Source organism: Ursus arctos, unplaced genomic scaffold (genome assembly GCF_023065955.2).
Source record: "Ursus arctos isolate Adak ecotype North America unplaced genomic scaffold, UrsArc2.0 scaffold_23, whole genome shotgun sequence".
NCBI classification, from domain to species: Eukaryota; Metazoa; Chordata; class Mammalia; order Carnivora; family Ursidae; genus Ursus; species Ursus arctos.
This window is the reverse complement of record NW_026622908.1, coordinates 29,785,663-29,808,216: the sequence shown is the minus strand read 5'-3', so window position 1 is coordinate 29,808,216 and position 22,554 is coordinate 29,785,663. Positions and strand designations below refer to the sequence as shown.

At 58.0% G+C, this 22,554-nt stretch overlaps 1 protein-coding gene across 1 annotated transcript in view; it reads right to left on the bottom strand.

Annotated features, from left to right (window-relative positions):
- Positions 1-486: 486 nt before the first annotated feature.
- CD82 (CD82 molecule) overlaps positions 487-22,554 on the bottom strand; it is a 50,608-nt gene continuing 28,540 nt past the window's right edge. The window contains exons 3-9 of the mRNA XM_026512068.4: positions 18,972-19,044; positions 14,681-14,805; positions 14,474-14,548; positions 5,741-5,842; positions 2,245-2,454; positions 1,711-1,794; positions 487-1,434 (exon numbers count right to left, since the gene is read on the bottom strand). Of these exons, the coding sequence (XP_026367853.1) occupies positions 1,357-1,434; positions 1,711-1,794; positions 2,245-2,454; positions 5,741-5,842; positions 14,474-14,548; positions 14,681-14,805; positions 18,972-19,044 (747 nt within the window). The 3' untranslated portion in view covers positions 487-1,356. The remainder of the gene's footprint in view (positions 1,435-1,710; positions 1,795-2,244; positions 2,455-5,740; positions 5,843-14,473; positions 14,549-14,680; positions 14,806-18,971; positions 19,045-22,554) is intronic.

Genomic DNA, 22,554 nt, shown 5'->3' with positions numbered 1-22,554 from the left:
TAGGTTCAGATCAACAGCCGGACTGTCCCTAAGATGTGCCCCCCTACGTCCTCGCTGAAGACAAGGCTGTCCGGCTTGCGCTCCCCCGCCCATCTCTCTTGGGGGAGCGTCTGTAGCTACATCTTATCAGAACCGGAGAACCTAAACGCAATATGATTCAGGAATCACTTTGGGGGGGCTGCTAAAAATGCAGATTCCTTGTCCCCAACCCAGATCTGCTGTATCAGAATCCCTGAGGCCTGGAATCTGCATTTTCACCAGCACTCCCATTGGAGTGAGAGACCCATGGGGCTGGGGGCTGGGGCTCGTCAGGTGCCTGGAGAAGCCACAGCATAACTCCGGGCTCCTAGTCCGGGGCAGCAGCGCCACCTGGTGGGCCCTGTGGAAACACCTCTGACCATTGCCCTTTCAGCCCCAGTTCAGGGTAGCCCGCCTCTTTCCAGTCGGTCCTCTGGAACTCAGAAGCAGCATCGCCAGGCGGCAAGCTGGATTGTTACAAATCCTCTTTAATAGTTAGTTGTCAAGTCTCGGACATGTTTTACAGAACTGTGCACAGAGCCCCCTCCCCACTCCCTTACAAGGCACAGTCTCACCCACCCATTCCCGGGCGCAAAGGACAGGCCCGCGTAGCTTCTCCCAGGGGAAAGCGTCCTTCCCCCTTCCCTGGGCAGCTAGGGATCCTGGTGAATGCAGGACCAGCTCTGCGTCAGGCCCCCAGGGTTCACCCCCCTTATTCCCTAAGCAGCCCAGAGCCAGTTCAGATTCCCTGGCCCCGGGGGCCCCTCTTCGGCCCGGCTCACAGCATCATCCTCGGCTGATCTGAGCTGCCTGCGTGGGGCTGGAGCTGGCCCGGGGAAGGGCTGCGGCTCCTAACAATGTCCGGTAAAGCCCACCCGCTCCCACTACCTTCAGTGAAAACGTGAAAACCAAAGATATAAGCATTATAGTGGAAAAAAAAGTTTACCCACGCAGTGGGCAGTCCCCTGACAGCCCAGGGTGCCTCATCCAAACCCCCCCCCCCAATGTTGAATATACTTTTCCCCATCCCATATACACAGCTCCCAAGGCAGCTCGAGACCCAGTCCACCTGTGCAGGGATGGCGCGGGCGCCTTCTCTCTGGGTGGCTGAGAGAGTCCCAGCGGGCAATAAGCAAAGGAGCCACGAACAGCTGGGGCTCAAGTCTGGAGGCAGAAAGGTAGGGAGACGGGTCCTGGCCCCAGAAAGCACCCCCCCTCCAGCCAGCACAGGACGGGCACGGGGGAGTGAGGGGGGAGGTGAGCCTGGAGTGGAGCCTGGAGACCCTGAGGAGCTCAGAGGCTGGGGGACGGGCAGGGAGGTGGGGGACAGCAGCCGCCTCAGTACTTGGGGACCTTGCTGTAGTCTTCAGAATGGACGTGCCGGCACAAGCAGATGGACAAGAGCATCCCCAGGAGCTGTGGAGGGACAGAACAAGGGTCAGAGGGAGGCAGGGCCACCCGGCTCCCCCCACCTCCCCGAGGCCGCAGAGCAGCCTCTCACTGTCCGGGTCAGCGAGAGTCACGGGCGTCGAGCAGGAGGAAGCGGACTCACAACTGAAGCCTCGTGACCAGCCCGCGGGCCCAGCGGCAGAGGGGCCCAGGGAGGGACAGTGGCCAGGCCGCGCCTGCTGCAGGGCCTCAGCCTCCCTGGCTGGGCGGGGGGCAGAGTGCCGGAGGGTAAGGGATTCAGACCTCGATGACAGCGACGCCCACACACACGCCTAGGATGATGCCCACGTTCTCCTGCAGCCACGCCTGCACCCTCTTCATGCAGCCCTACAAGGGGAGAACACGGCCACGTCACCGCCTGCCATGCCGCCTCACCGCACCATGAAGAGTCAGCAGGAGGGCACCCCCCAGCGCAGAGGGCCTGCAGGGAGGGCTCTGTGTGCTCCTTGACTGCGTAAGTTAACGAGTACGCAGAAGCCGGTACAAATGACAAGCAAGCCTATGAATCAGAGGCAGGAAGGCTAAGTGAAGGAAGGGAGGGGGGAGGGAAGGAGGGATGGAGGAAGGAGGGAAGGAAGGAAGGGAGGGAGGGAGGAAGAAGGAGGGAAGGGAGGGAGGAAAGAGGGAAGGAAGGACGGAAGGAAGGACGGAAGGACGGAAGGAAGGAAGGAAGGGGATGGGAAGGAGCAGCCCAGGCAAGCCCGAGTGGCCTGAGTACCCGAACCCCCAAGCGCCCCAAGGCCAGCCCCGGCCCAGGCCCCACAGCCTTCCACACACCTCACGGTACACGGGCCAGTACTCGGGGCTGTTCCCGCTCTCGGTCCTGTTGCTGTCGAAAGCCTCACAGAAGCCCTTCCTCACCAGGAAGCTGTCGTCGTCTGCCTCGCTCCTGTCCTCACAGGAGCAGGGGTAGGTGACGTTGGTGCGGTTCATGAGCTCCGCGTTGTCCGTCCAGTTGTAGAAGCTGACCCAGCCGCAGCACTTCACCTGCCGGGAGACCAGTGGCTCATGCCCACTGCCCTCAGGCAGGCCGTCCTCCTGGCGGAGGTGGCCTCTCCCCGGCCGGAGGCTCAGATGGGCCCCTTGCAGGCCCACCTGGGCCCACCCAAACTGCCAGGATTCGAGTTCAGGTTTCACTTTGGCTTCTGGGAGCCGCCAGGAATTTAAAGGGGCTTTCAGGAAACACATACCATAAATATTAACACAGCAAGAGACAAAAAGTCAGGGGCAGTAAAATATAAAGCAGCACAAGAGGGACCCTCGAGTTGAAAGAAAGAACACAGGTGTGTGGAGCACAGAAGGGCAAGCGACACACAGCTAAAAGGGTGGGGTCTCGGGGCACCTGGGGGCTCAGTCGGTAGAGCATGCAATGCTTGATCGCTGGGTCGTGAGTTCAAGCCCCTCTTTGGGTGTCGGGCCTACTTAAAAAAATAATTAAAAAAAAAAAGAGTATGGGGTCTAGAGTCCAGCTACTGGGTTCAAATCCCAGCTTTGCCACCTACCAGTAGATTAACTTCGCTTAAAGTGCTTTCCTCAGTCTCTTCATCTGCAAAATGGAGTAACAAAGGTTCCTAACTGAAAGGGCTGTTAGGAGGACTCCATGGGAGGAGGCCGGCCAAGCGTCCGGGCCCGATCTGGAGAGCAAGGGACTGCTCGGGGAAGGCCAGCTCCACTTTTAGGTGCTGTGCACATGCTGGAGTGAGATTTGGCTCTGAGCTTCCTGGTTGCCAAGGTGAAAAAGGAGATATGGTGAATTCTGCCTTTGAGAAGAGAAAATGTTCCAGCTCCAGAGGGGGAGAAGGCCCTTCTAGGCTCCCTGTGCTAGAAGAGGCCTCCATGGGGCTCGCAAAGGGGACCCCGAGGGGCTGTGGATCATATCTGGGCTTGAATTCCTGATGGGACTAGGACTTGAGGAGCTAAGCCTGTGCTAGAAAGGCCCAGGGGAAGGTGGAACCGAGTCGGGGAGTACATGTGCCCTGGGCCGGGGCGAACTGTCAGCCCCGGCTTCCTCATGTAGAGAATGGGATGACAGGAGTCACTCTGCCAGGGTCCCTGGGAGGATTAAGTGGACCGCAGGTGTAAGTCTCATGCCCCTGCGCCGGGTGTGTGGGCGGCCCCCCACCTGCTTCCCGCCCATCTCAGGGTGGTGGGTCCCCGACCAGCAGCCCGGTGACCAGCAGGGGGCGAGCCAAGCACGCTTGGGCGTCCTTGGGCTCCAGGCAGCTGCTGGGCCAAGTTCCTTTCTCCTGTTCCCATCTTAGGTGGACACTTGGCCTCCTCTGGCAGGGAGGTGGGCACCCCTGAGGGGCACCCCCAGGCCCTCACACACTCCACAGAAGGAGACAGCTCTCATTGGCCCTGCTACCACACCAGGCAGAGCCCCCGACCCTGCCTCGTGCCGAGATCGGTCCCCAGCATGACCAATAAACCTGTATCACCAACACGTCCCCGAAGCGCTGCGTGAGTGCCACGGGCTGCATGAACTCCTCTCCCACGAGCAGGGCTGGACGGCCCCACATTATAGATGAGGAAGCAGGCTCGAGAAGTGGCAGAGCTGGGATTCCCGCCCTCGGAGCCTGACTCAGTCAGCTCTCTTTTTTTTTTTTTTTTAAAGATTTTTTTATTTTATTTATGTGACAGAGAGACAGCCAGTGAGAGAGGGAACACAGCAAGGGGAGTGGGAGAGGAAGAAGCAGGCTCCCAGCCGAGGAGCCCGATGTGGGACTCGATCCCGGAACGCCGGGATCACGCCCTGAGCTGAAGGCAGACGCTTTAAGGACTGCGCTACCCAGGCGCCCCCTCAGTCAGCTCTCTTAACCACCTCCCCAAGCAGCATCTGACAGACACCAGAATGATCTCGAGCCTCGCCTGCTGCAGAAATCCCCCAGCCAGTCAACTGCTTCCCATGGTAGGGCGCACACTGTCTCTCAAGGGACCCACCTCTCCCCCCGGCTCCTTGCAGGAGGCACAAGATCATCCTGGGACATGAGTGTCCCCCTAACCTCAGCAACTGTGGGTCCAACTGAACGTGCGAGGAAGACATCTTCCCGCGTGCCCTGAGCCCTGCAGCCCACACAGGCCCCCCGACCTGACCCCATCCGGTCCTCACCAAAAATTGTGAGGCAGAAAATAGGGTCTTCACGGCCCAGAAAACAGATGCGCCCGTGTGGTCTGGACAGAGTCCCATCTCCAGACGCCCTGCTCTCCTGATGCCATGGAGTCAGGCCTCCTCCCGCTGCCCCCACCCCTGCCCCTCACTCCCCACAGCCCCCCGCCAGGCAGCAGTCAGTCAGTGCTGCAGGTAGCCCCCGAGCAACCACTGTGGCCGGCGCCCCATAGGAGACAGGAGGACGCTGCAGCCCAGAGACGCTGGGTCCCAGCCAAGGGCACACGGCATCTGGGACCTGATCCCCGAGGTCCATTTGTGTGTGTGGTGACTGTTCACCATCAGCGCAAGCTGGGAACCCAGTGGGCCAGTCAGTTATTCTGTCTGTCTGTCAGTCAGCCAGTCATTCAGTCAGTCATTCCATCTGCCAGTCAGTCCATCATTCAAGCACTCATGCATTCATTCATTCATTCATTCATTCATTCATTCATTCTGTCATTCATTCATTCATTCAGTCACTCATTCTGTGTGCCAGTCAGTCCACCATTCATTCACTCATTCATTCAGTCAGTCATTCTGTCATTCACTCAGTCATTCAATCAGTCAGTGATTTAATCAGTCAGTCATTCCATCAGTCGGTCAGTCAGTCAGTCTCCCCCTTTGAGGTGGAATGTGCATACACTGACGTGCACAAACAGCCTGGGGAACTTCTACACACCTATTGGCATAACTGCCAGTTGGATCAGGATTTGGATAAAACAGTCCTTTCACCCCCGAAGGCTCCCATGGGCACATCCCATGGCAACACCCCCCCAGAGGTAGCCTCCACTCCAACTCATGTCAGCATGTCAGCCCTGGCACCTCGTTCCTCAACCCCCAGGACGCACTCCCGACACACCCCAGCCTGGCTTGAGAGGAGGGCCCTCTCCCTCCCACAGACTGGAGCTCTGTGAGCCACGGGCGCCTCCAAGACCCTGGCCCCTGAGCGAGGGACTGTGGTGGTAGCTGGGGCGCCAGGCACGGGGACTGCTCAGAGGCCCCTGCCCCCGACAGATACACACTCACATACAAACTCACCGGCGTATTCTGTGAGGCACACGGACGGCCAGACCCAGACACATTAGGCCAGGACCGTCACGCCACCCCGCCCTGCCACCGCCGCCTTACCTGAGCCTGCACGTAGTCCCAGGCCTCCTGCAGTCTGTCCTCATGACTGTCCTTGTAGTCCCGAATGAGCTCAGCCACAATGTTGCCCATCTCCTGCTTTAGCTGCCGGGGGCGGGGGGGGGACAATGGTCAAGGTCAGACTTCCTGAAACCTATGCATCACCTTTGGTCACATCTCCTTAAACAGCCTCTCTCCTCACCTGCCCCCACCCTGGCGACATGCTCAAAAGCATTTCACTGTCCATGCCAACTACTCTCCTAGTGCTTCTAGGGTGCCCGCCCCCCGCTGGCCACCACACTAAGCCCGGGGCAGCCAGGGCCAACCACTCCTGCGCTGTAGTCTATTTGGGGCCCGGGGAACCCTTTTGATGGGAATCTTTGCCTGTCACTGCTGCAAACCCTCCGGTGGCCTCTCATCCCTCTCAGGAAGAATGCCAGCATCCTGTCAATGGCCCATAAGGCCCCACATTGTTTGGCCCCTGCTCTTCCCAAACCTCATTTTCTCTGTTTTTGCTTCTTCTGCTTCCATTACACAGGTCTCCCTTGCTGTCTTTCTGCCAGGCACACTCCTGCCTCAGGGCCTTTGCACTTACTTTCCCCATCACTTGTTATCCTCTTCCCCCAAATATTAGCACGGCTCACTCCTCCACTTGCTTCAGGGCTCTGCTTAAATGTCACCTCCTCAGAAAGGCCTTCCTGGACCACCCTACAGAATACCTCCCTTCTCTATCCCCTCCACCACCCCCTCCCAGGCCCTCCTCAACCTGCAAGGGTAGGCATGCTGTCTTTTCCTTCGCCGCACTGTCATTACATGCTCATTCGTTTTCAGGATTTACTCTCTCTCCCCTTCACTAGAATGTCAGATCCACGGAAGCAAGGACCGTACCTGGTGAAGCCCGGCCAGGGCAGACGTGTGCTGTACTTGAACAGTGAATGTGTGTACGGTCACCGCAATACGCCACACACCAGGGCAGTACTCACGTACTCTCCCGATTAATCCTCCCGCCTGCCCCGAGGCCCCACAAAATCCAAATCCTGACTGTGTTGGGAACTCAGAATCCCTCGGTGAGGGAGAGAAGCACCCACTTTTCCCTAACCCCACCAAGAAAACAATGATTTACAAAGAAGGCAGATGAGGGGTGCAGGGAACAAAAGGATTTGGCCCCAAAGGCCCCCTCAGTGGGGCTCTCAACCGAGGATCTCACTACGGCAGCTTTTCAGGAACAAGTCAGCTGTGCGAAGGAAGGCAAACCCAAAACCAGCCTTGAGAACTGAGAACAGGGCCCCGCACCCCCAGGTGGGAGCAAGGGGGCCCCCCGAGAGCCAGCGCCAGCCTGGCCCCGCCTGGCCTCTCCCGTGCACCTTGTTCAGGGGCCTTCCTGGTGCGGCAGCATGAAGAAGCCAGTCACAGCCACCTGCTGTCACCACAGAAGGCCAGGGCGAGGGGCCAGGGCACAGAGGGGACGGCCACAAACCTGCCCCTCGGTTCCGGGGAAAGGGGAATTAGGATATAGGACAGGTACTTCCAGGCAGGGGTTTTCAAAGCCCAGCGTGCAATGCAGTGAGCGGGTTTCCGCCAGCTTCCCACAGGCAGCTCACGACCGCAGCGCTCAAGAGAACCCACATCCTCCGGATGGACCCGCAGGGCTCCTTGCCCCCTCCCTGCACTAGCCCTGGGAAAGCAGCCCCCCGCCCCAGGACTGCTCTCTGCCCCCTCTCCCTCTTGACAGAACCCCGAGTGTGGTACTTTTTGTTTTACTCACACAGAGCTTTACGATTTACAAAGCTTTCCTATGGGTAACTATCACAGTAACAGGGGCTCAGTTTTATCACACACGTGTTAGGTACCAGCCGTGCTAAGCACTTTTCGTGCATTAATTCATTTTAATCCTCAGAGCAGACCTTGGGCCTAGGGGTTTACCTCGTTCCCTCAAATGAGGCCCAGAGAGGTTGATTAACTTGGCCGAGGTCACACAGCCAACACGTGAAGAGCTGGGATTTGGACCCAGAACCCAAGTTTTGACCCATGAAGCTCTGTCAGCAGTGGGCCCACATGGCCCCAGCTTGAAGGTCAGAGCAGTGTTAAGGAGGGCCCGGAGGAGCTCAGCGGCTCGCCCCGTCATACACCTGGCGCTGGCTCCCGTGGGTCTTGGGTCTCTCTGGCCTGACCATCTCTGCTCCACCTCTTCTCTGCAGTGGGTGGATGATCTCCGAGGCGTGGAAAGGAGGGGGGATCCCCAGAGGCATTTGCATGGAGGGCTGCCTCTCCCACAGCTGTCCTACCTGCCCTCCCCCGCGGACCTCGTCTCTATTTATACCCCAGCGTGGTTGCCACAGCAGCCCAGACTTCCCTATTTCAGGCCCCCTGAAATGAGAAAAGAGATGGAAGCCGGGTGGTTTCCACTGAGGCTGGGTGGTTTCCATGGAAACACCACATCACCCTGCAGCCCAGAAGGTAGCTGAGAGCCCTCGCCGGGCCACAGGGACCACGGCTGCGGGGGCTGGTTCAGCTCCGAGCTGATGCCTTGGGAGCCCAAGGCCCAGGAGGCCATGTTGGGAGCTCGGGGAGGTCACCCTGGTGACCAGGTAGTTCCTGAGACAAGAAAGAGCAGGGAGGGGAAGGGGGAAGATGCCCACTCTCTCACTTCATCCCTGCAGGGGCCGCCTCTGCGGTTTCTGCCTGCTCTGCACCGGATTCTCCCTTCTTGAAACAGCACTTCCTTTCCTTAGGGGTAACCACTGCTCAATCCCTCCAGGAGCCGGGGAAGCCCTGCCCCCTCACTGCCACGGGCAAGTCCCAGGCTGCCACAGGGCACCTTCCCCACCCTGGGCATGTCACCCAAGGTAACCTTCTCTCTCCGCTCATCGGGCGGGATGAGGGCCTAGGCTGCTGGTGGCCACCGCAGGCTCTGCTGGGGACTGCCTGCCTGAGAAGGGAGCCGACGGAGGGGAGCCGGAGCAAGGGCCGGAGAGGGACAGAGTCCTGCTGGCAGCCTGCAGATATCTGGATCCAGCCGAACCTCCTGCCAAGTCTGGCCAACTGTGTTACTATCTATGAAAGGAAGAGTCCCGCCCAGGATTTAAACAACAACAACAACAACAACAACAACAACAAAAAAGAGTCCTTCCCAGGACCAGCGGCATAACTACAGCCCAGGGCAAAATGCAAATGCAGGGTCCCTTGCTTAAAAATGATAAAGAATTTCAACACAGTGGCATCAGAGTATAAACCAAGCACGGACCCCTTGAAGTGGAGGGCCCTGTGTAACCAACCGCTCAGGTCACACGCCTAGGAGACCAGCCCTGGAACACTGCCCAGTACCATCCTGACCATTTCCCAGAAGAAAAAACAGGTTCAGAGAGTCGGCACGACTTCCCAAGATCACAGCGAGCAAGCAGCAGAGACAGGACTGTAACCCTGATGTGTGCAGCCCCAGAAGCCCGCGATCTCAACCACAGCCAACGCCCTGCTGTCTCCACCTGACCCCAGATCCCAGTCCTCTGGGGTGGCTCCCCACTGCCACAATGCCGTGCTTTCATTTCACCTTGCAGTGCGACTTCTCACACAGAGGCAGGATTAGAAGAGACCTCTGAATCTAGCCTATCGTCCAAATGTAAGTGCCCTTCCCGTATATTCCCGGGCTCTGCTTAAATGCTCCCTGTATGGGGCACTCAGGACCCCACCGACTGGCGCACTGCAGGGCTGGGGAGGCTCTTGCTACAAGCAGTTCATTTTAAGCTGAGCTCAAGTGACTTCTACCCATTAGTGTGAGTTCTCCACTCCCACCCCAAGCCGCCGGTTGGGACCATACAGGACAAATCAGATCGCTGTCTCCCAGGACAAACCATTCGGATAATACAGACCAGACCGCGTCTCCCTTCTCCCCCTCCTCTCCGGCTCCTCTGCCCGCTCCTCGGGGTGGTGTCCAGGACTCCCTCCGCACTCTTTACTCTCATGCATCAAACCGCCCTCAAGAACGAGGCGCCCCCCCCACGCAACAAAATGGACCCACATCTTCCTGTCCTCTCCAGGGGTCCCATAGGGTATGCTGCCAAGTGCGCTGCCAGAAGGCAGATACCGCGGGCCTAAGGCTTCAGCCTGGGATCCCGATAGGAAATGAGGGACCTTGGCAATGGCGGATGCAGGGGGTGTGTGTTTACTCCTCATCATCACCTGAGTCATTCCTGAAAGCACCTGCAAAGTACATAACCAGCTACCCCAGAACTCCCCAGGCTCCAGTAAGCTCCTTGAAGGCGGGGTCTGAGTCAGGCACCACCCTCCAATGCCACAGAGCCACGGAACCACACAGGCACCCAGCACCCAGCGCCTTAAGAATCTTCATCCCAAGGCGCCTGAGTGGCTCAGTCGGTTAAGCATCTGCCTTCAGCTCAGGTCATGATCAAAGGGTCCTGGGTTCGAGCCCCACATCGGGCTCCCTGCTCAGGCAGGACCCTGCTTCTACCTCTCCCTCTGCCTCTCCCCCTGCCGCTCCCCCTGCTGGTGCTGGCATGCGCTCTCTCACATAAATAAATAAATAAATAAAATCTTAAAAATAAAAAAGAATCTCCATCCCATTGCTCTCCATGATCCCCTTCCAGAAGGACCGCCTGGACGCCTTCTCCCCCTTCCCAAAAGCGAAGACAAAGGTCACCTCTCTCTGTCCTGGCTCCAGCTGCCCACCCCCAAGGCTGGTAGCAACCCTGGGCCAGGGGATCAGGAAGTTTCCATCACAGGGAGCAGGCATCTCACAGAACGGCATTGTCCTAGGGGAACTGTCTTACCACATGTACGTTAGGGCGTTAGGGCGTCAGGGTGCGTGCACACTGGCTATTCTTAGCTTCTTAGGTAGGAAAGACAAAGAGGGGGAAGGGCATCACAGCTCCTGACCAGCCTTTCCCAGGGGCACACAGCAGTGTGGCTTGGCCACTGTCACCACTCCCAACCCCCAGCGCCCACCCAGCCCACTCGAGCCCCTTCCCCTCCGAGCGCTCAGCCCCCAGGCCATTTACTAAGCCCTTACTAAGCATTAATGAAGTTAATGATGGTGACCAGCACTGTGACCCCTTGCAATGAGGCCAGCAAATATCTACTCCGGGCCAGGAGCCACCCGAGACCCTTCCCACAGGCGATGCTCTTAAATCCGCAGCATGGCGCTAGGAGCCAGCCTTAGGGCCAGCGTGCTCTGGCGCTGAGCAACGTTCCAAATTTAGAAAGGGATTGGGGTCCAGGTCACACCCCGCAGTCTCTCCCATTCATAATTCCAAGGGCCCCCTAAATGGGGTACACAGAGGCCATAAATAGCCTGGCTTCTGTGTGGGTTTGATTTTGCCACCGAATGAGCTGCAAAGGGCATTTTTGCTTTTCAGAGTGGTTCTTGGATTTCAGAATGCAGCCAAGGTGCGTGGACCTGCAGGATTACTGCCATTTGACCGGTGAGGCCAGTGGAGCACAGAGAGGCCCAGTAACTTGCCGAGGGCCTCAGAGGAGCGACTCAAACACGGGCAGTTAGGTTCCGGAGTTGAGGCCTTGGCCCTCATTCTGTCTTATAAAAGTGTTGCAGTCTGTGCTCACTTCAACTCTGCCTGAAGTGGGGGCCCAGCAGCTTTCCCCTCAATTTATAGACACAGAACCCCGGGTCTGAGAGGCCACGTGCCTTGCCCAAGGCCCCCAGCCTCCCCTGTTGCTGCCCTGGGAACAGCGGCTGCTGGGAACTCGGGGCAGGAAGGACCAATGGCATCCCGGAGACCACTTCGGGCAGGGACCGGGGGAACCCCAGTGGCTCGGTCCCTCCCACCTGTCCAGGGGGCCTGGAGAGTGAGGGAAAGGATGGCCCACTGCCTTTAGAAGGCCTCTTCCTCCAGGCTCAACAAGGCCCACCTCCCCAGCTGGGCCTCATCTGCAGGAATAAACATCATCAAGGACATGTTTAGTCTTCCACCGGGATTTACAATGTGCTGGGAAAGAAAAAATAAATCATTCATTCTAACTCAGGGGTGAGAGTGCTGCCAGAACTTCCCCAGCAGAGCCCGGAAATGTCCCTCTGCCTTGTGAGAGGTGGGCCAAGGGGAGGTGGGCCGGGACCAGGGGGCATGAGGTATGGAGCCTGGTGGGGAGGTGGAGCTGGAGGCAGAGGAGGGAACCGTGGGATAAGACAGTCTGGACCAGAGTCAGGAGTCCTGATGCTCCAAACAAGCCTTGCTCTGGGGCTGTGGGACGCCTCTGAGGCATAGCTGCTGGTCGGCAGCCAAGCAGAGATGATACCAGCCCGCAGGGAGGCAGCGTGCTGCAGAGGGAGGCATGGGCCCTGGGTCAGAGGGATCGGGATGGAAATCTCCACTCCGACGCATCCGAGCTATGTGTGGCTGTGGCCAAAAGTCATTTTGCTGTTTGTTCTCGGCCTCAGTTTCTTAAACTGGAAAGTGCTTGTAACACTGAAATGTGTATCAAGTCACTAGATCAGTTCCTGGCATGTGCTTGGCATCCAACAGACGGGCGCCATCTTTATCACTGTGAAATGGGGAAACACAGACGGGGGGAAGGGGGACCACTCAGGACCCCTGCAGAGTCACCAGCTTCTGAGTCATGGAAACCGGGTCACCAGGCCCAGTTCTTATCTGCCCTGATTATACTTTACCACTGACGGGTCCCAGAGAAGCCCCAGGCATCACAGGGCAGAAATAAAGAACGGATCTCACAGTCCTCTCACTGGGAAGAGTTTCCCTCCTTTAAACACTCCTTCCTGTACGACAGCCAAGAGAGCTTCCTTTTGTCTGCTGAAACCACTATTTCCCCTTTTTGCCTTGGCTGCCAGGAAGCTCAGTATTCAAGTTAGCCCTCAGCTACTGTTCTAGTGCCCTGGCTTCAAGGACATTGCTTTTCCAGTGTACAATCCAATCTCTCTTGTTTTGATTTTAGTTACCCTGTGCCTGTGTTGGAACTCAGCTCTACTTCTCCTGGGAAACAGGCTGGGTGTGGATTATAAAGAAAGAAAGTAGACTCAGGTCGGAACCACTGCAATGAAAATTTCACCAATATGAGCCTGGGGCTGCCTGCGTTCAAATCCTGGCTCTGCTGCTCACTAGCTGTGTGACCTTTGGTCAAGGCACCTCATTTCTGTGCTTTGGCTTCCACATCTGAAAATGAGGCTATCATACGCATGACCTCACAGGGCCGCAGTGAGGAAAACTAAGTGAGCACAGTCTGCACACCGCAGTGGCTGGCGGTTCTAGGCTCCGCGAAGTGTCAGTTGTTGATGTTGGTGTAATGTCTTCTCACCTTCCTTCGAAGAGTGACCTGAGGCAACTGGACCTTCGAGTGGTCAAATGCAGGAGCCCACTAGCCAGCAGCGCTGCCTCCCCAGTCGGTTGGTAAGAAATATCACGCCGGAGGAAGGCGGGGCCCCCGGGGGCAGCTGAGTCATGGGCCATGTGTAGTGGGTCTGGGGTGAGCTCTGGGCCCTCACCTGGCCCAGCCACTGGCTGGCTGGGTGCCCTTGCCCCTCACCTGCCGGATGGGGATTCTCACGCTACCCTGAGAGGGAAGGCTCGGGAAGCATCAGTGAAAGAATGAAAGTAAAGTGGTCAGCATGGAACTCAGTAGTACATGGTGTGTGCTCAACCAACCGCAGGGATGTTGGGGGTTCTAGCTCCTGTATTACTGATGATATTGTTCTCCACCTCTCCGAACACCTGTCTTCCTGTCTGTCAACATAACACAATGCACGGCTGCCGTAAGGATGAGACAATGTGCGTAAAGCTTCTAGAAGATACCCTGTGCACACAGGAGGTGCTCCGTAAGTGCTGACTTTGACAGTCACAATAACTGCCTCACCCAACAGCTTCTCTTCTCCCTTGTGACTTCTCCCAGCTTCTTTTCTCCCTTGTGACTGTGTCTCTAGAGTCCCCTTGAAACCAGGGGTGCCGCAGTCTGGGGAAAACTGTTGGAGGACTTCCTTTTCTGATCAAAGAGATGGCCGGGGCTGGCACTGCCCGCTTCCCTTTCTTCTGGCTACAGCAGCACAGATGGTGCTGTGGCAGCCTTCTTGTGACCATAAGGTGACTGGTGTGATACAGTGAGTGACATGGTGAGGATGCTGAACAGACGGCCAGAAGCATGGTCTCTGATTCCAGCCTGACTTCTGGTTAAGTCAACAGCAAATGTCTTTAGAATTTAAGCCATAGTCAGCCTGATTTTCTATTCCTTAAAGCTGAGTGCCTTCCCTGTGACGCAAAACTAAATTTTTATTGACAGCCTCCTCCCTGGGCCTCATCTGGGGATGAGTGGCATGGATTTAATACTTGCTGAAGTGCTTAAATAAAAACAAGAACCACAACATTTATTGGGCACTTACCATGCCAAGCACTGGGCTGTGTTTTACTAAGGTAATCTCCCTGAATCCTCGCCAGAACCTTGGAAGTTAAATTTATTATTGTCCTCCATTTGCAGAAGGTGAAACAGGCCCAGAGAGGCAAGTGGCTTGCCCACCGCCCCACAGCTACAAGGTGCTGGGGTAGAGCTGCGTTCAGGCCCATGGTGATTCTGCACAAGACGCTGCCCCCCTCACATCTCCCTAGGAGATCGCAGGGACCAGAGGCCTAGGAGGCTGCCAGGCACCTCCTGGGTCTGTCTGTAACAGCAGAGAGGCCCCAGTCTCTCCCCTAGCCCCAGAGCCAACCCCCCTGCAGGGCCAGCCCAGCCCAGCCCAGCCCAGCCGGGGGCCAGGGGGATGCTTACCTTGCCCATGTTGAAATAGAAGAGGACTCCAGCGGCCACCTGGACGATGAGGATCAGGAGGAGGAAGGCAAAGTACTGGGGACACAGAGCAGCACGGATTCAGCCTCATGCCCCCCTGGGTGCACCCACTCCCCACCTCTGCACGAGCTCCCACGGTCGGGACCAGGGTGGCACGCAGGCCCCACTTGGCTGGACAGCGACACTCACCAGCCCCAGCAGGCAGCGGACCTCCTTGATGGCACCGATGCAGCCCAGGAAGCCCATGAACATGGTGACAGCGCCCACGCCGATGAAGACGCAGGCCCCCACCTTGAGCGAGCTGGAGGAGGTCTCTGGGGATGGAAAGATGGGCATTCAGTTTGGTCCGGCTGTCTCACCCTCATTAAGCACACCATCAGGGGTGAGGCTCGAAGGTCTAGTGCTGGTCCCCCTGGAGTCGGAGCGCTGGGGTCTGCCCCCACCAGACGCTGTGCTAGGATACGGGGAGACAGGAGTCAGACTGCTGAGGTCCCCACAGCAAGGAGCTGCCATTCAGTGGGGTGGGGCGTGGTGACAGTGACACACAGCACAGATGTCCTGGTTGTGGAGAGAGCCACAGGGACACTGAGGCCAGCTCGGGGAGACAACCATGGCACAGGGAGTGGGTTGGGTGGTTGGGGAAGGTGTGGGCTGGTCTGGGCAGGTGCCATTTGAGCGGAGACACAAATGCAGGAGCAGCCTAGTGAAGATCTGTGAGGCGAAGGCGTTCAGGGAAGGGGGGGAACAGCAAGGAGGAAGGAGCGAGCCTGATGTATTTGAAGAAGGCGAGACAGAATGGGCCAGTGTGAGTCCGACAGAGGAGACGCTTGAGGCGTAGAGAGAGGCGCCTGATGGCAAGAGACCCTCTTTAGGGCCGCGGGCAGACAGAGCCCGCCCCGATGGGTGGAGGTCAGGGTTCCGTCAGAGCACTTGACCAGCATGTCCCCAGAAGCCCAGCATATCACCTGCCAACAGGGCACAGCTCACGCCCACCTCCAGATGCCCTCAACCCAGAGGCTGTCATATGCCAGAAAGGCCAGGAGAGATGTGCCTCCCCCTGGCAGGGGGCGGCAGACTCCTCCTACCACAGCCCCTGCGCTCTCAGGGAGGCACCTGGGGCAGGATGTTTCCAGAAAGCTGGAGAGCAGCCTGGAGGGCATTAGCGGATCAGGGGAACCTCTCAGGGATGTAGATTCCTGGGTCTGTCACAACTGGACAGACATTCCTGGGAGACAACCTGGAATGTGCAATTTTAATGTGCTCTCCTAAGGAGGGCAAGGCCAGGGCTGGCACATGCGGCCGTCAGCAGGGAGGACGCAGGCCGGCTCCTTAGGGGGCCTCGGAGAAGCTGAGATCCCCACCCCAGCCCCCTAGGGCCTTAGTGCAATAACTACAAAGCTGAAGGATGGGTGGATAGGAGGGCCTGATTCAGCTCCACTTCCTGGTCACAAACAGAAATGTTCTGGAGCTCAGGAAGAACCCTGGTCAGCCCACCCTTCTCTCAAGGGTGCCAGGGCAGAGCTGCCTCTGCCCAGCTCCTCACAGGAGCCCCCAGGCAGGCTGGGGAGGGAGGGAGGCAGTGCCCCTGCTGGGGTGAGGGGAGCTCCTGGCACTGAGCCCTCATTTTCATTCGAAGCCCTCAGCACCCTGCTCTCAGCAATCAGCATAGTCAGGAGGAGGCCATCCAATGCCACTTTTTCTAAGCTTCCTGGGTTTGGGTTCCTCCCAGGGACAACTCCCAGAGAAAAGAAATTTGGCACAGCCTAGAATCCACTGTGTGCCCGCCGGAACAAGGCCCTTTATCTGAATCATCTGCTTCATTTCCACAGCAGGCCCATGAGGGTGGATTTACACCCTGATTTGTCCCTAAGAGCTCTGACGCCTGGCCAGGCTAAGATGCCACCCAGGTGCCCAGCAGGCAAGACCTAGGACTGAGACACCCCCAACTCAGCTTCTCCCCCAGGAGGCCAGCCCAGCTGCGGGGTCTTGGCTTCTCAGAACATCTAGTGGACACCAGGCCCTGACCGCACTGGGGGTCTCAGGCCGGCCCCGATCTGAGCAACCTTAGGAAGGGGACAACGGACATGCTGGGGTGGCCCTCCACTGTGCATGGCAGAAGCATCTGGGTCTTCCCGGACCTGGCAGGTACCAGTGAGCTGGCCCCAAATGAAAGGGACCGGAGGCAACAAGAAAGGGGTTCGCATCCCAGCTCTGTGGCGAACGGGTTCTGAGCCTGGGCAAGCCATCCTCTGGCCTCTATTTCTTTCTCTGTAGAATGCAACTAAATCCTACTTCTTAAAGATGTTATTATCAGCGTCAACACTTCTGTAGGGTTGATTGTTTACTAGGAGCTGTTCTAAATGCTTTTCATATATTAACTCATTTCATTTCACAAAACAACCTTATGAGATATATTCTATTATTATCCCCATTTTCCAGAAGAAGAGGCACAGAGAGGTGAAGTAACTTGCCCACGATCACCCAGCTAGGAGCTAGAGGAGCCAGGATTTGAACCGTGGCAGCCACGCTCCTGACCACGGCGCTTGCTCACTCTGGTTAAGGCAGGGCTGCGTGGCGAGTGTGAAACCCTGCAGTTCAGGGGCACCGGGGATGAGGGCTCAGGAGCCATGCCACCCGTTCACGGCCCAGCTCCACCTCCTGGCTGTGTGTCCTGAGACCAGTGAACTCCCCTTTCTGTGCTTCAGTTTCCTGCACTGTGATATGAGGACAGCAACACCTTGCCCCATGGACCTGGAACGTACATAGTAGGTCAGGAGCCCTGACCCTGGTCCCAGCCCTGACCCTTCACTTGCTCTGTGATTCTTAGCAAGTCCTTTTCCTCTGCTAGATCGGTGCATCTGAACCCTGGCTGCCTGCGGAACCACCCGGGGAGCTTTTTAAAAACCACAGTGCTCCAGGCCCACACCAGTGGAGTCAGATCCCTTGGGGTGGGCCTGGAGCCCTTGTATTTGTGAGAACATTCTGGGCGCATCTAGGGGACCTCTGCCTTCTGGCAGCTCAAGAGTCTGCGATCTGAACAGGGAGGAGGCGGGAGGGGCAGGCAGAGGTTCCTGGAGCCTGGGGCAAGGTGCAAAGGACAGAGAGGCAGTGGGCGAGCTGAGCCTTGAGACTTTGCCCCCTGGTGTGGTGCCTGCTTGGGTGTGGGCCCCGGCCAGGCAGCGGGGAGCCCGGGCCTCATCTGGCAGAGGAGGATGTGTCCCCCGTTGGGAAGGCGTGGGGAGCGTGGGCATCCCGTTGGGCTGGGGGCAGCCTACAGTACCCCCACTCCGGGCTAGGGTCTGCACCGCCCAGCAGGAGGCGGGGCCAACAGCCTCAGGCTGCATCGGATGTGGCTGGAAGGTGGATCATCCTTGCTTCCTTTCAAGACTGCGGGGAGGCCTAGCCCCCTGGGGCCACAGTGACAGGTGTGGCCTCTCCATCACCCATCCTAGCCTGGTTCCGCTTTATTCAAATCAAGCAGCTGTCCTGGGCCTGAGTCCAAACCTGCGGCCTCAGCAGCAGCTGGGAGGGAAGTGAGCCAAGGACGCACTCGCGGAGGGGAGTGGCATCACTGTGCTACTTGGGACCCTCGGCTGTGCCTCCCTTCCACCTCAGGGCCTCCGTGAGATCAGGGCAGCAAGCCTGGCAGGCTTCCTGGAGGAGGCTGTGAGTAGACCTGAAGGCATCTTACCATCTGTGCAGGAGTGCCTTGGGCTTCTTTCCTCCTGCTTCAAAAGTGAGAGAAGGGGCTTCCATGCTGTGGTTGCCCCTACCAGGGGCAGCATTTAGGACCAAAGCCCTGGGGTTTCAGGTCTCCCACCTATCACCGTGAATGTGAGCGAGGGACATCACTTCTCTGAGCCTCACTTCATTTGTACGGCAGGACTAGAATAGTTCCTACACCTCATGGGGCTATCGAGGGATTAAGGCAATTTTTGTGTACAAAACGCTTGGCCCTGTGCCTGCCCCATCATGAGCACAGCCCACGGATGCCCTGCCGGTGTCCTCCTCAGTCCAGAGGCCCGACAAATCCAGCAGGCACCAGGCGCCGAGCGGGCACGTCATCGGCTCCTGACAATCCGTCTTTCCCAGCCTTTCCTACATTTCTCTGCACTGACCGGGGCCGGACTGTGGCCCGCGTCTTGCTGAGCTGGCGAATGGAGAGACAGAGACTGTAAGAGGCTTTCTCTCAAGGTCAGGGCTGAGGGAAAGGGGCCGGCCTGGGAGAGCAAGCCTCCCTCAACCCCAGTGTTCTCCAGACAACAGCAGCTTTGTGTGGGGAGGGAGAGAAAATTCCTCCCGAAAACCCCTGCAGAGGCGGCCCGGGGCAGTGTGGTCAGCGCAGGACCTGGGCGAGGCCCTGAAGGCAGCGGGAAAAGTGACCCGCTTTGCGGCTCAAGTTCTCCTGGAACAGCCCTGCCTGCCGCCCTGGCCCACCGCCCCAGAGCCAGCCGGACAGGGGGATCAGAGAGACCCTTACGTAGCACAGAGATGAAACTGCTCCTGTCCGCCAGGATCCACACCCCGAAACCCAGGATCACGGCGCCCAGGATCTGCAAAGAGAAGGCACAGTCAATGGGGGATGGAGGGGGTCCTGCCCAGCTGCCCCTGCAGCCAGGCCAGGAGGACCCAGGGGTGGGGGGCATACCACCTCCATCCTCAGGCCCCACACCCCATGTCCTGGTGCACCCCAGCCATCCAGACAGCAGGGCCATGTGTGAGGAGTCCCTTCCGCCTCTCATCTCCCCTACCCCACGCCCATACGTGGTCAAACCAAGCCAGTTAGATTTGAGGGGTGCAGCCTTTTCCCAGGGGTACCCTCCGACTTTACATCCTGGCCCTCTCCCATGCTCATCCCCCTCCACTCCAGCCCAGCTCAGGGGCTGGGGACATCCCGAACGAGCTCTAGGGGAAACCCTGCATGGACGTGAACATCAGAGCCCACTTGCCCTTCAGAGCTAAGCCCCGAGGCCACCTTCCACAGGGGCCCTTCTGACTCCCCCAGGCAGACTAAGGGGCCCCTACTCTGGCAACCGCCCTTGGACCCTTCTTCATAGCCATTCCTGCTGGCTTTAACGTGCTGGGTGTGTGTCTCTCTATCTGGCTGGACTGCGAGCTCCCTGAGGGCAGGGCTGGGTTGGAGGGGGCCTATAGTACAGGTGCTAAGTGCTCAGGAAATGAATCCGCTCACAAACCCACTGGAAAAGCAGGGACAGAAAGGCCGATGTGGGACAAGTGGCTGGGGTAGGCCCAGGGTTTCCCTGCTTCCCTGCCCCTCCCCTAATCTGCAAGGCCCACAGCCTGAGCCTATCTCCCCAGCTGGAACGCAGCCAAGATCCAGAGCCCACCAAGCCAGCCAGGGCCTGGCCTGAGCCCACCTGAGGAACAAGCCACTTTCAGAGTCCTAGCATGTCACCACCCACCTCTATCACAGGCCCTGGGTTCCCACCTCAGCCATCATCGCCTACTCTGCAAGTGAGCAGCTGCTGATAAAGCCCTCAGCGTGGGGTGAGCACCCCAGCCCCAGGGCCTCGAGCAGCCTCGCTCTACAGTCATTAAAGCCAGAGCGAGGCCCAGAGCCAGGCAAACAGGGCCCTTGCCTTGGGTTTAAAAATTAAGGGGACACCAGGGGCGCCTGGGTGGCACAGCGGTTAAGCGTCTGCCTTCGGCTCAGGGCGTGATCCCGGCGTTGTGGGATCGAGCCCCACATCAGGCTCTTCCGCTATGAGCCTGCTTCTTCCTCTCCCACTCCCCCTGCTGTGTTCCCTCTCTCGCTGGCTGTCTCTATCTCTGTCAAATAAATAAATAAAATCTTTAAAAAAATAAAAATAAAATAAATAAAAATTAAGGGGACACCAAAAAACTCAGTAACCAAGATAAATAAGAATTTACAGCAACGATTTCTTTAAAAACCAAAATTAATTTAAAAAATCCATGATGAGGGGCGCCTGGGTGCCTCAGTCTACTAAGCGTCTGCCTTCAGTTCAGGTCATGATCCCAGGGTCCTGAGATCAAGTCCCACATCGGGCTCCCTGCTCAGCGGGCAGCCTGCTTCTCCCTCTGCCTGCCGCTCCTCCTGCTTTGTGCTCTCTCTGATAAGTAAATAAAATCTTTCAAAAAAGAATCCATGATGAACAAAATATCATGCTTTTAAATCAAGGCGGGATCGGTATTGTGATTTTTTCCTCTTAAAAAGGAGCAGAGCCCTGATAGGACACATCTCAATGCTGTTTCTCATCCCCAAGCGAGGACCTCTTTCACCCTCCCCTAGTGTGGGCCCCCTCAAAGACAACAGCAGCTGCTGATGACCCTCCATTCTTCCCCAATGTCTCCCAGCAGGCCACCTGTCCCTTCCTCCCTCCTTGCCAGGTGGGCCCTATTACTGTCCTCATGTTACAGATGGGGACACAGAGGTCCCGACCTTGCCAAAGGTCACCCATTCCATCCTTCAGGGGCTCCAAGCCAGGTCTGACTATTCCAGACCAGGTTGTGGCCCACACAAGTCACAGGATACTTGGGACCCATCCTGGGCCTTCACCTGGGGAGCCGGTCTCTGGGGACAGGGAGGCTACTGAGGCACCGTTGAGGGGAAGGGTCCACCCCTGGGTGGGGGTGCCTCAGGTGACACAGCCTGCTGGGATGAAGAGGGACTTCACAGAACCTGGGAGTTTGGTTCCCAAAGATTCCTGAGGCCCTGCCCTCCCCGAGCTGCACCTCACGGCACAGCTGGCCGATGGCCAGGGTCAGGCCCACGGTCTGCTCCTGCGCACCTCAGAGCCGTGTGGCAGAGCCCCTGACCTGCTCATCTCCTGCCCTCACAGGGCAGGGCAGAAAATCCCCTTTGGGCAAACACAACCCCAAGGAGAGCGAAATCCGGGACTGCCCGGCTAAGCTCCTCGGCTCGCTCACAGCACCCACCAAGGAAGTCCCCAGCACCAGCCCAGGAGTGCCTCTGTGGGTCTCACGTCCAAAGACTGCCATCTGGAGTGGCTGACCAGCCCCGAGGCTGTGGGCCAGCCAGGAAGAGGCCCAGCCGGGCAGCCAGCCAGAACGGGCGAGGCACCGTGGCCCCCTCTTTCTTGGTGAGCCAAGCCTGGACCCATGGGGCACCCCCGCACGAACCCCCCCCCCACCGCCAGCTCCACCAGAATCTCCCGACAGGGCTCAGCCAGGAGCCGGGACCCTCACACCAGCGTCCTTCTCCCGGAACAGCACAGCATCAGCAGCTCCTGGGTTTCTGTGAACCTCAGAAAAGCTGACGAGGCCATTTTCTGGGGAGTTTGGGGCCGGGGGGGGTGCAGGCAAGGACGTACACGTGTACATGTGTGCATATGCGAGCACACGCGGCCGCCAGAGCGAACTTTCCAAACCACAAGTCTGATCATGTAACCGCTTCCCGATGTGCAGAAAACAGAGAGCAGGATCCTTCCTGGAAGGCCGGCACCCCAGAGCCCCACAGTCTGCTCCCCCCACCGCCACGGGACTTTTGCTGCTTCTGCCAGAACTCCTCTCTCTCCCGCCACCGCCCCTCCAATCTAACTCCAGGGGGCTTCGCTGACCATCCCGACAAGGTCAGCTGCCTTTTATCATCCATTTGAATAAGCACTTGACTGGAGCCCACCCCTCCCCCCCCAGAACCTGGCCCAGCCAGAAACCGCAGCTCTTCTGTTGGCGAGTGTCCGCCTGGCACCCACAACCAGGGTCTGAATACACAGAGGTGTCAAATACTCACTTGGTGAAGGAGTGATGAGTGAGTGAGTGGACAAACCAACGTACACTGTCCCTGAAAGTCTCTCCTTTCCCCTCACCCCCCTGCGATAAAAAGCTCCCCCTGTCCCTGCCCACCCTTCCCCACATCCTGATGGGCCATCCCGGGCCCCAGCACACAGGGAGTTAATAGCGGACTCCCGCCAGCCCCCAAAGCTCTGGCCAGAGACAAGCTTTTCCAGTCTCTGGCTCCACAGGGCAGGCGAGGAGCAGGATAAGGGACCCCTTGGCCAAAACCATCAACCCTGTTTCCTTTCTCCACGACATCTCCACCCCCTCCCTCCCGCTGCAGGGGG